The sequence below is a fragment of the Anolis sagrei genome, chromosome X (assembly GCF_037176765.1).
Source record: "Anolis sagrei isolate rAnoSag1 chromosome X, rAnoSag1.mat, whole genome shotgun sequence".
NCBI classification, from domain to species: domain Eukaryota; kingdom Metazoa; phylum Chordata; class Lepidosauria; order Squamata; family Dactyloidae; genus Anolis; species Anolis sagrei.
In genome coordinates, this window is record NC_090034.1 from 36,101,657 (window position 1) to 36,113,331 (window position 11,675).

At 42.4% G+C, this 11,675-nt stretch overlaps 1 protein-coding gene across 9 annotated transcripts in view; it reads right to left on the bottom strand.

The window, feature by feature from the left end:
• GOLGA3 (golgin A3) overlaps window positions 1-9,692 on the bottom strand; it is a 49,702-nt gene extending 40,010 nt beyond the window's left edge. For 4 of the 9 annotated variants that reach the window (XM_067473198.1, XM_067473197.1, XM_067473196.1 and 1 more), the window contains exons 1-3: window positions 9,562-9,692; window positions 4,285-4,626; window positions 1,615-1,896 (exon numbers count right to left, since the gene is read on the bottom strand). In XM_067473198.1, the coding sequence (XP_067329299.1) occupies window positions 1,615-1,896; window positions 4,285-4,405 (403 nt within the window). In that variant the 5' untranslated portion in view covers window positions 4,406-4,626; window positions 9,562-9,692. The other 5 variants (XM_067473195.1, XM_067473199.1, XM_067473194.1 and 2 more) reach the window with 5 other exon arrangements.
• Window positions 9,693-11,675: the final 1,983 nt, after the last annotated feature.

The following is an 11,675-nucleotide window of genomic DNA, read 5'->3' on the forward strand; positions in this document are numbered from 1 at the left end:
GTGTAGTTCATGCCATAGGTTTACCAGATCCCTGCTCAAGATGGGATCCAGCAGGTACAGAATGTAAACAGCAATGAGTAACAGAGATAATACAATTCAAGGCAGCAAAAAAACCCCAATTTCCGCTCACTAGTTGGATCACCCAGTGAATCCCATCTCTACGTAGAATTTTGTTAAATAATAAGGCTCTGCTTACTTTATACTGCCATTTAAAATGTTCTGTTTTAGCCTACTTGTGCAAGTCAGATCAATACTTTAAAAAACAAACAAAACAAAGCTCCACCTTACAGATGAAGAACTGAACAGACACAAGACTGTCTGTTTTGCTATATACCAAGTGGAAGTCAAAATCATGATTTCTCGGGTATTAGTTCAACCAAGGGATGCATCATATCTTAAGAGAAATTTCTCATAACAATGTTCAAAACAGAAGACCTATGGGGTTGGATGGCCCTTGTGGTCTCTTCCAGCTCTATAGTTCTATGATCTTCCGCTTATGTACAATGTGTGCAGGAGGGATTGGGACAGACAGTGCCTATAATATTTTCATGATCCCGCTCCTCCTTTCTCTGTGCAACATTTATGCGCATAAGTAAAACATGCTTTGTTTGCAAGCATGCAGTGAAAAAAGTGGCCCAGCCCACCCAAAAAGTCCCAACAACATTGTGTAAGCATTGCTATTAAGAGTGCACAGTTCCTTCACTTAGAATGGATGGGTCCACAGCTCTTTCCAGCAAAATGGCATTACTCTCTATTAAGGATGTTGTCTGTGGCAGTGCCTTAATTGCCTATTTTTTTAATCAAAGGAAATGAAATTACTTTCAGACTATGTGTATAAAGGGTACATGGAACATGAATGACTTCTGTGTTTACACTTGGGTCCCATCTCCAAGAGATCTCATTATGTTTATATATGAAAATCTACAACTCTTTTAATATCTAAAAAACCCCAAAGCATTTCTGCTCCATAGCATTCTAGATAAGGGATACCCAACCAGTATTACCATTGTCTATATGTTGTAACATGCTGCAGAAACACTTCTGAGTAGAAGGACATAGTATTACACTATAAATAAATAATTTAGCCTCACGTATTTTGGTTTCTTTGCTAAAACGCCATAAAGAGAGGGAGTGTAATAGTTACAAGTTCATTTTGACCATGATTTGGGAGACAGTCACTCTCTCTTAGTTTCACATATCTCACAGGGTGATTATGGGAATAACAGACAGCATCACTGGAGGAAAGATGGGATATAAGTCTAACTATTGATCAACTAAAATAGTTACGTTGTGCCTAGTATAAGCAATAGTTATGTTAAGTGTTGTATACTTTTATAAAATATCAATAATTAGAATTCTAAAGGGACCATTGATTTTGAACAATCCTAACAGCCACAATTATCCAAACCTGCAACATTAAGTCAAGTAAATAAGTGTGTTAAGCACAGAGTCACAAGCGTCAATTGCTGCAGAACACAAGACATCAGTTCAAGCTTTTAAAGAATCTTTGAAGAGAGAAATTTTGCAGAAGCCCCGAGAAAAATGGGAAAACAGCTGCTTTTTTGCAGAGGAAGAGAAAATGGCAGGGGGGCTCTGCCATAAACAGATGCTTACACAATTGAGTCTCTTGCATGGGAAGGCTTAGTTTGAGGGACTGCAACGCTTCCTTCCTAAGAACTACGCCCTCAGCACTAGCTCCCCGGACCGACTTTAGGTTGTCATGGAAACCAGGCACACCTGGAGCTGGTTCTTCCTCATGTGGACCGCCATTGGGATCAAAAGGCAAGGGGAGGTTGGGATAGTGAGACTCTGGTCCGTTTGCACAAGGGCTCTTGCTGCTGTTTGGCACCAGGCTTTCCTCTTTCAGTGGAACTTGGCTCTCCTTTTCACTAGCAACTGGAAAACAGGATAGAATATTGGATTGTGTTGGATTAGCATTTATTACAAACTTTGTGATGGAAGGCAAAGTCACCAATTTGACTTTCTAACTATTATCACAAGATATCCTATGTTTGAAGCAGGGGGTGACACACATGAAAAGGGGGCAGTGGCAACATAAAGAAAGAAGACATGTTTGAAAAACCTTTTGTACATGTTTCATCTGTTGTGTGACACAAAGGTAAAGCTATTGTGATTACTTTATTTCCCAAACAAACATACAACATGCAAGTTATAACCAATCAGTGGTCAAATCTGCCCACAGATCTTAACTTGCAAGTGTTGGCAGGAGACCATCTTATGCACTGTCAGGAAGTTCAGCATGCATTGGCAGGAATATGTATGCATAATGAGTTGTTTACAATAAGATATTATAAATAGACAGCATATATGAAAGCTAATTTAGATTGTTTCTGAATTGTGAGACAAGTAGTTAATAATAGTGCAAGTGCAGTAAGTATTTAAAAATTTTAATTCATGCTGCTGACAAAAATAGAGCTGAACATGAATACACTAATAGCAGTGCAGCAGGTTCATTCTTCTCTTTTAGGATTTGTCATTTGTTATTTTGTTATTTGTCATTTTATTTGTCATTTTATTTTAATATTATTATCCATTACTTTATAGAATCATAGAGTTGGAAGAGACCTCATGGGCCATCCTACCAAGAAGCAGGAAAATTGCATTCAAAGCACCCCCGACAGATGGCCATCCAGCCTCTGTTTAAAAGCTTCCAAAGAAGGAGCCTCCACCACACTCTGGGGCAGAGAGTTCCACTGCTGAACGGCTCTCACAGTCAGGAAGTTCTTCCTAATGTTGCACTGCACATTTTCTGTGTGCAATGCAAATGTTATTATGGTTGATTTTAATAAATAATTTTGTAATTTCAAGCGTCTAGTATCTTTCTTTACCATGCTGTAAGGTGTGGGTAGAAATAGAGACACATAAAATAATGTAAATTAATCACTGCATCTTTCTATGTGTTTACTTAGATTTCCAGGGTGCTGGGTACTTTTTTTCTGAAAAGGGGATGGTAAGCCAAATAAGTTTGGAAACCTCTGTTCTAGGGGATGGAAAATTGGCCTCCAGGCCCTCTAAATGTGCCCAACGCTGGCCTAAAGAATCCCAGGCAAAATAAATTATTTCCTAAAGCAGACAGCGAGCCATCAAATCTAACCCAACCACTTGTTGCTTAGGAGCAGATCATGGGAAACACAGGACATGGGAGGTTTACCTAGCCCAGGAATGTATAACTCGAGACCACCCCTAAGGCATTTAAGTGTGCTTCCCCAGGTGTGGCCTAACTCCATTCCCAGCTACGACCTAATTAACTTTCTAGAGACTTCCTACCAGTTTCATACAGACTGATCTCTGGAAAAAACAGTCTATACAAAGATATTTTGGGAAGAATGTAAACTTTAAAAAAGAAGGGACCCCAGAGCTGGGAGGGAATGAAAGCATACTAAGTTGGACAAAGGACAAATGTGAAACACCATGAGTTATCTCAATGGGTGACACCAATCCTAGTGATGCCACTGGTCTCCGGACACTACTGAACATCAAGGTGGGGAGGACCAAACAAGCAGCTACCAGAGCAAAGAGGCACCCCCAAGAAGTCCTCTTCAGCCTTTTACTACACTGGAACTCATAAATATCCAATGCAATTGATGGATGGGAACACTGGTCCTACCACTATGCTGGAGAGTGGGGCACAGAGGTGAGGTGGCAAGAGGGCAGAGTGGCACAGCATAAGCTGCCCAGTCTATGAACCTTACTAGTGTTGAACAATAATGGACTCCCAGTCAAACCAGCTTCTGTATGTGAAATGGGGAGGGTACCACTTTGTCCTTCGACTTGGTCATTAAATATCTTTGGAAAGGCCTAATTTGCATTAGATTTAGAGCAGGAAAATAAGTACTTCCTTACACGATACACATATAGGCTTGTGAAGGTATTTTTTTTTTTAATGCAAGTGTCTTCTAACTTAAATGGCTCGAAAGGGGTGAGGCTAGATAAATACACGAAGAAGGCTAGGCCTATCAGTGACTACTAGCACTAATGAAACAGCACTTCCACATGCAGAGGCAATATACCACTAAATATCAGCTATGAAGTAAAAGCAAGGGGGGGGGGTATTGTGTTAAAGCTTTGCTTGTGGGTCTCTCAAAGCCTCAGCTTGATAAAGTTAGCTCTTTAGATTAAAGCCCAGCTGTATATGCCTACTGGCCATTCCAACTGGGGGATACTAGGAGTTGTGGCCTAAAAGGTAATTTTTTCAAACTCCAAAAACAATATGTTTTTTCTTAAAATAGCAAAAACCAAAAGCTGATCAAAAGGATTGCTTACTATTGAAACTATCTCCTTCTGCTAGCTCATTCAATTTCACCTCAAGGTTCACATGCCTCTCAGAAGTGCATGGGCCACTGTTGTTGGCTTGCTTTTCCAGCAGGACCATTGAAGAGTCCATGGCGGGCGTAGTCAAGATGCAGGGACAATGTTTTCCCTAGCGGGATAACACCTCTTCGAAGTGAACTACGGAGTCCTGTGTGTATCCATAAGCAAGCCTCCTAGCAAGGAGATTGCACAAGACTAAGTCTTTCTCATCTGTTGATTTACAGCAGGCAACTCAGTTCAGTCCAAGTCAAGTCGGCAGGCAATTCCAGAGTTATTGGAGATCACTGAAGTAGCCTGAGGAAGAAAAGGCAATTACCAAATTTCACTACTCTCTGGAAACAAAAAGAGATTTACTTATTTTTCAAAACATACTCCTGGTTCAAGAGATCACATGCATGCATCACATATGCCAAAATCATTTTCCAAAACAATGATCTACATGTAATCAAACCTGCACCAATCATGCATGAGGGATAGCAGCAGGATTGGGGGATTTCAAAGTTTAGGCAAAACAAAAATACACATGGTCAATATACAAAACAGGCCTATGAGGGCTGTTTTGTTGTCATGGAACATTTGTTGCATCTGGGAAGGAGGACCTGAAAACTAAGGGAGAAATAAGGCATAGATTACCCCTAAAATTGCCAGGACAAGCTTGATCTCTGCATTCTACATTTCATTATTATGTTTCCATTGCCACTTATTGACATACAGAAACCCTTCCTTAATAAAACCCATATTGTACCTATTTGCCAATGAAGAAGCAGAGATGGAATTCATCACCACAAAGCAGGAAAGTGGCCACTAATCTTAAAACAAATTATTCAAAGAGGAAGGTATCAAGGGCTATCAATTATGATATTGGTCACTACTGTTTCTCCAACACAGAGAGGGTGCATCTACACTGCAGAATTAATACAGTTCAATGCCACTTTCAGTAATGTCGCTCCATGTTTTGGAATCACAGGAGTTCTAGTTTTACAAGGTATTTAGCCTTCTCTGCCAAAGAGTATTGGAGTATCAGTAAGCTACAAATTCCAAAATTCTCTTGCATTGAGCCATGGCACTTAAAGTGGTGTCAAACTGCATTAATTCTATAGAGTAGATATACTGAAAGCTAGGCAGTTTAAACAAAATTGCTATATCAGCAGCAGGTTTGTGACCTCATGAGAGCAGAGGTGTTCAATGCTTTACTTTCACAATCAATGCTCCGTGTCTTTCATTCATATGGAGAAAATAAGACACAGTGGTGAGCAAAGAAGTACCTTCTACTGTATGTTCCACACAGAATGGGCTCAAACTGACCCGAGACCCTGCACAACATACTCCTTCCTCTTATTCACACAGAACAGCCATGGTTAGAATTGATTTTTTTCCAAATATTTTTGCCTCTTGGAATTCAACTTCTCTTTTATCAGGTCATGAAAATTCAGCATTTATATGGAAATGTCTTGCATCACATGAGGACCATTTGTCCATCTAGCCCTGTCCTGTTTGATCTGACTGGTAGCTGCTCTCCAGTATCTTGGGCAGAACATGCTCTAGCACATGCTACCTCTTGTTCCTTTTTAAAAACATTAATAACAAATGAAAACAAACAATAAGTCCTAGGCATAGAGAACTACACACTACAGTCCTATTTGCCAAGTCTGTACAAGCCTAAATCCCAGAAAACTGTCCAATGACCAAGCAAGAGTTCTCAATTAGCGGGTGAAAGGATACTGCATTAGGAAGCATTTTGAATGTGCTGGCTTCCTACTGAGAGAAGGCATGAACTGTCTTCATTACCAGTCCCAGTTGTCCTTTATTATCACCATTCCAATTGTAAAGGAGCCAAACTATTATCCGCCCAACAGTTTCATTTATAGGACTATGCACTTAAAAAAAACAACAGCGGACACATATCTGGCTGAGAAACCACCATATATTCTACTGTGAATGAATGAATTACTCATTAGGATCAGAGTTGGCTGGGAGAAGGAGAACCTGCAGCCAGTCAATGCTGGCCTGCTTCAAAGAGAAGTGAAAAAAGGAAGAGGTTGACTTTACAGATGAACTTTCTTAGGTCCAGTTAAGCAAAGGTTTACCTTTCCTTATATATAAACCCTTGGTCATCCAGCAAATCTGAATGGAAAGAGATTTGAGAAAGATAAAAGAAAATATGAAAAACATAGTTAAACGATGGAGTTAAATTTCACAGGAAATAGCAATGCCAATCAATGTAGAGGTTTCACAAGTAAATAAAGCTATGAATGGCTATGAGTCATGCTGGTTATATATTACCTTCAGTATCAGAGGCAGAAAGCCTCAGTGGTAGTTCCCAGTTAGTTAGGAACATGAGTAGGAGGGTGCTATTGCAGGGATGTCCTGATTGCAGGCGACTCAATAGTATCTGGGAACAGAATGCTAGACTAGAAAACTTGTAGTTTGAAACCACATAGGTTTTTTGTTGTTGTTCTTCTTCTTAAATGCATCCTACATTTGAGAAGTTTTCAAAACATTCTACTCATGCATATTGCAGATTATTCAAGAATGTGCTTTAGGGTTAGGAATACTCAAATGCGTTATTAAGTCAGTGTTTTGAAACAAATCAATCTGATGTTCACCTCTAGAACCATTACATCTGACTCTTTCTTGAGTTGTATGGTGCAGCTATGAGGTCAAAATATTACCCAACTGCGTAAAAATATTTTATGTTAAAATGTATTTGGATGTGTCTTCAAAGAGGGTAGCCATATTCATCTTTTGCAGCGAAACTGCTTAATTGTGGCACTCAATAAATACATAATGAAATACTATAGCGTCATGAGTGAATGTATGCAAAATTGTCTGGATACCGGTTGGAAATAGCCCCTTTTTATTTAGAGCACACAATTATTGTATGTAAGAAGGTATTCAGGCCTGTTGCTCATACCCTCATCTTCAATGAATTCCAAGTGTTTGTCTTAGAAGTCATCTCAATTATCTTGCAACAGCAAAATTTCATGGTAATATCAATTTTTCAAGGAAACAGTCAAAATTATTAATCTGCTGCTTCAGAGAACACCATTTGAGAAGTTTTCAAGGAATCCCAAGATCCCCAGAACAATATTTGAAAAACACTGCAATAGACTCTCCTTATATGAAAGGGAAGGTGACATCTTTCCAGGTTGTGTTGAATTGCAACTCCTATGGTCTTTCACCATCAGCAATGCTGCCTAGGGCTGATGCAGGTTGCAGTCCAAAAATATTTGGAAGGTCACACATTCCCCAGCTGCCATATGAGAAAAAATATAAATGGAAGGAATGCATTGATTCATTTTGACTGAATCAATAATTAACAGTTAAGAGGATAGTACAGTAATACTGCTCAGCAAGTCACAATAACCCTTAGAAATGCATGCACAAGATACAAGTCCAGGACCCCCATGCTTATGAACTATATGCAAATGCTGAAATACAGCTTAAAATCAATATTCATAACCCTTCATCTATAAAGTCCTGTAGATTTCATATCTGTATTGTAGGCCAGGCCTCAATCCAAATTAAATCTTCAGTCTACAGTAGAGAGGGAAAGGCAAAAGGGATGATTTTCCACCTTTTTCCATGCCACCCAGGGGAAAAAAAGATATACTATATTTCTTCAGTTCTAAGACACAATTGATTGCAAAATGCACATTACTTTCAGAACCACCAACTGAAAAAAGCTTTATATATTTGTGTGTTTGTGTGTGTCTCTGTATCTCTCTCTCTCTCTCTCTCTCTCTCTCTCTCTATATATATATATATATCTCATGGGACTACGGTGACACAGCGGGTTAAACCACAGAATATGCTGACCGGAAGTTTGGCGGTTCGAATCTGTGGGATGGGGTGAGCTACCGTTGTTAGCCACAGCTTCTACCAACCTAACAGTTTGAAAAGATGCAAATGTGAGGAGATCAATAGGTACTGCTTCGGCGGGAAGGTAACAGCGCTCCATGCAGTCATGCTGGCCACGTGACCGTCTATGTCATCTACTGACAACGCCAGCTCTTTGCCTTAGAAATGGAGATGAGCCACCTCTTTTCTGAACCACTCCTGGAAGGCTATGTAGCCCCTTCCAGCTTCTGTTAAATATTAAACAATTTTTGAAAGCAATCTTTCAAATCCAAAAGTGGGCCATCGCCATTCCTAGTTTGCCCATTTGTTTTGGCAGCATACCCTGAGGACCCCAGAGGCGGGGAAGCCTCCCTTGGGCCCACCACATCTGCTTATGCTTGGGGTCAGAGCATCAGACTGAGAGTGGGTTCCTATCCTTTCCACTTCAATCATAAACTAGCAAGGCTAAAGGCTGGGAGGGACCACATCTGAATCTTCAGGGGGGATGATGAGGCATTTAAAAGCATTCCCTTTATCAGTCCTCGGATGGGAGAATGCGAAGGAATCCTCGGTGCCATAGGGCTCTCTTTCAGAGTAAGGTGCAGGCCAAAAAAACCCCCCAGAAAACCACCTCTGATTAGTCTTCCTTGCTTACGAAAGCCCTGGGGGGAGGGGGGGGATCATGGAATTGCTCTAAGTTGACAGCCAACATTATTATTATTATTATTATTATTATTATTAATTTACATGCATATAACAACACAGCATACATGCATATTAAGTCCAAGTAATAATAATAATTATTATTAGTTACTCGCATCTCCTAATGGCTAGGGTGGGGTAGAACACAGCCAAAACAGATCAACATAAAATATAAACACAACCTGGAGGGCTCACACAAGATCTGACCTTGGAGTCTCTCTTCCCAGGCGCTCAGCTGATTCAACAAGGAGGATGGAAATGTCAGTGATGGTGACGATGATGATGATGATGATGTGTGCCTATGGGCCTTCACGTGGGGCAACCCTCATGCATTTCACAGGACCCCCAGGCTTTGCTGAAGCGAGGGATCCTGTGTGCAGTTCCTTCCTGGAAAAAGAGCCTCCAGCCCCGCAGATTCCTTGGCAGTCCTTCTGGATTGAGGGCCTGTTTATTTTGTTTTTCCCTTCTGGGCTGCCGCTCCCAGAATCCCCCAGACAGCTAGGAGTGACAAGAAGGCGGCGGCGAAGAAACCCCTCACGCTCGGGAAGCCCTGGCTTGATTCCCCGCCCCAAATGTACCTCGGAAGCGCTCCGTCCTCCGAAGGCCTGCCCACAGAGAGCCTTCCCAGCCCAGGCAGCCGTGCTCCCCCGCCTCAGAACAGAAGCCGCCCCCAGGCCCCGGACTTGCCTACGCCGGCTCCCTCGGAGACGTGGCGCTCCTGCTGCTGCTGCCGCGGCTGCTTCAGGCCGAGGGAGGGAGGGGGCGGTGTGCCACCTTTCTCCTTCCCCGCCCTAAACGCCTCCCCGGCGCCGGAGGGTTCCGCCTTCTCGCGCATGCGCCCCTCGGACCTCAGCCGCCGGGGAAAACAAAACAGGGGCGGGGCCGACTGCGCTGGCTGGCAGGCGGCGGAGCGGCGGAACGTTTCCTTTCGTGGCGGACGGTTTATGCCGCCGGACTGCTGGGAGTGGAGAGGCCTCTGTGGAGCCTCGGTGACGCCAGCGTCTCTTCTGGGGGCTCTTTTTCTGCGTTGCTCCTCCCTGCGGCCCGAGGAGGCTTCCCTCCACGTCAGAATGGGGCCGGACTATGGTTGAACGTCAAAGGGGAGCGAGCAGAGTAGCATTCCGCATTCAAATACGGCGCTTTGACAGAGCCCGTGGAGACACCCGCTCAAGTAGTACCTCCCCATTGCATTCAATGGGGCTGACTCTCAGGGAAGGGTTGGAACAGTGGGATATAGACGTCATTTCTTCTTGTCTTACTATGTTACAGTCTCTGCTCATTGAGAAGAAGACCTACAAGCCACGCTAAACACCTAGCATAGGAGAAGCGCGGCCTCTCACTGAACATTGAGAAAACCAACGTGCTCTTCCAGCACTCACCAACCAACCCCTCTCCAATGCCAGAGATACAGCTTAATGGTGTAACTTTAGAAAACGTTGACCATTTCTGCTACCTTGGCAGCCACTTCTCCACAAAAGTGAACATTGACACTGAAATACAACACCACCTGAGCTCTGCGAGTGCAGCATTTTTATTTACAGTATTTATATTCCGCCCTTCTCACCCCGCAGGGGACTCAGGGCGGATTACAATGTACATATACATAGCAAACATTCAATGCCGTAGACACACAACATATATAGACAGACACTCAGAGACTGTTTAACCATCCAGCTTTTTCATGAGGGTTTTCTGCCACTAGGAGAGCTGTCGCTTCACTGTCCATTTGTGACACTGATGAAGTACTTCCTCATTCTTTGCATGCTTGCTGAAGATTTTTATGGCCTCATAAATTAGTTAAATTAGCCACCCCACATAAGTGATACCTTAATTTCCTACTTGACAGATGCAACTGTCTTTTGGGCTGCAAAGGTCGACAACAAGCTACACAAATTGGTCGGAAACTCAGTCCAACCCGAGCTGGCTTCGAAGTCATGACCTTTCGGTCAGTAGTGATCTTAATGCAGCTGTCTCCCAGCCAGCTGCTCCACAGTCCAGGTGCACCAAATGAAGCACAGAGTGTGTGAGGATCTGAACCTCTGTAGGGATACTGAGGTGCTTGTTTATAAAGCCATTGACTTTCCAACCCTGTCAATGCCTGGAAATGTGGACTGTCAACCAATGTCACACTCAACTCCTGGAACAACTCCATCATCATTGCCTCCAAAAAAATCAATTGGATCCACTATGTTTTAAATCTGTTGGAACCACTGTGTTTTAAATGTGCTTTTAACTAATTTTTTACTGTTTATTGTTTCAATTGCTTATTTGCTTTTTGTTTTCCTTTATTAACTTGTCATTTATTTTGTATATATTGTTTATTGTGTTTTACTCATGTTGTGAGCTGCCCCGAGTCCTTTCGGGGAGATGAGTCAGGATAAAACTAAAGATTATTAATTATTATTCTGCAAATCTCTTGGGAAAATAGGCAGAGAAATGCCAGTATCCTGGAAGAAGCAAAGACCACCAGCACTGAAGGGATGCTCCTACACCATCAACTCCACAGGACTGAATGTCACGTTGTCTGAATGCCCAATCACCGCCTCCCAAAGCAGTTAGTCTACTCCCAACTCAAGAATGGAAAACAGAATGTTAGTGGACAGGGAAAGAGATTTAAAGATGGGCTTAAAGCCAACCTTAAAAACTGTGGCATAGACACTGAGAACTGGGAAGCTCTGGGCCTTGGGCGTACTAACTGGAGGTCAGCTGTTACCAACAGTGCTGTGGAATTTAAAGAGACACAAATGGAGGGTGAAAGGGAGAAACGTGTCAAGAGGAGAGTGCGTCAAGCCAACCCTGAC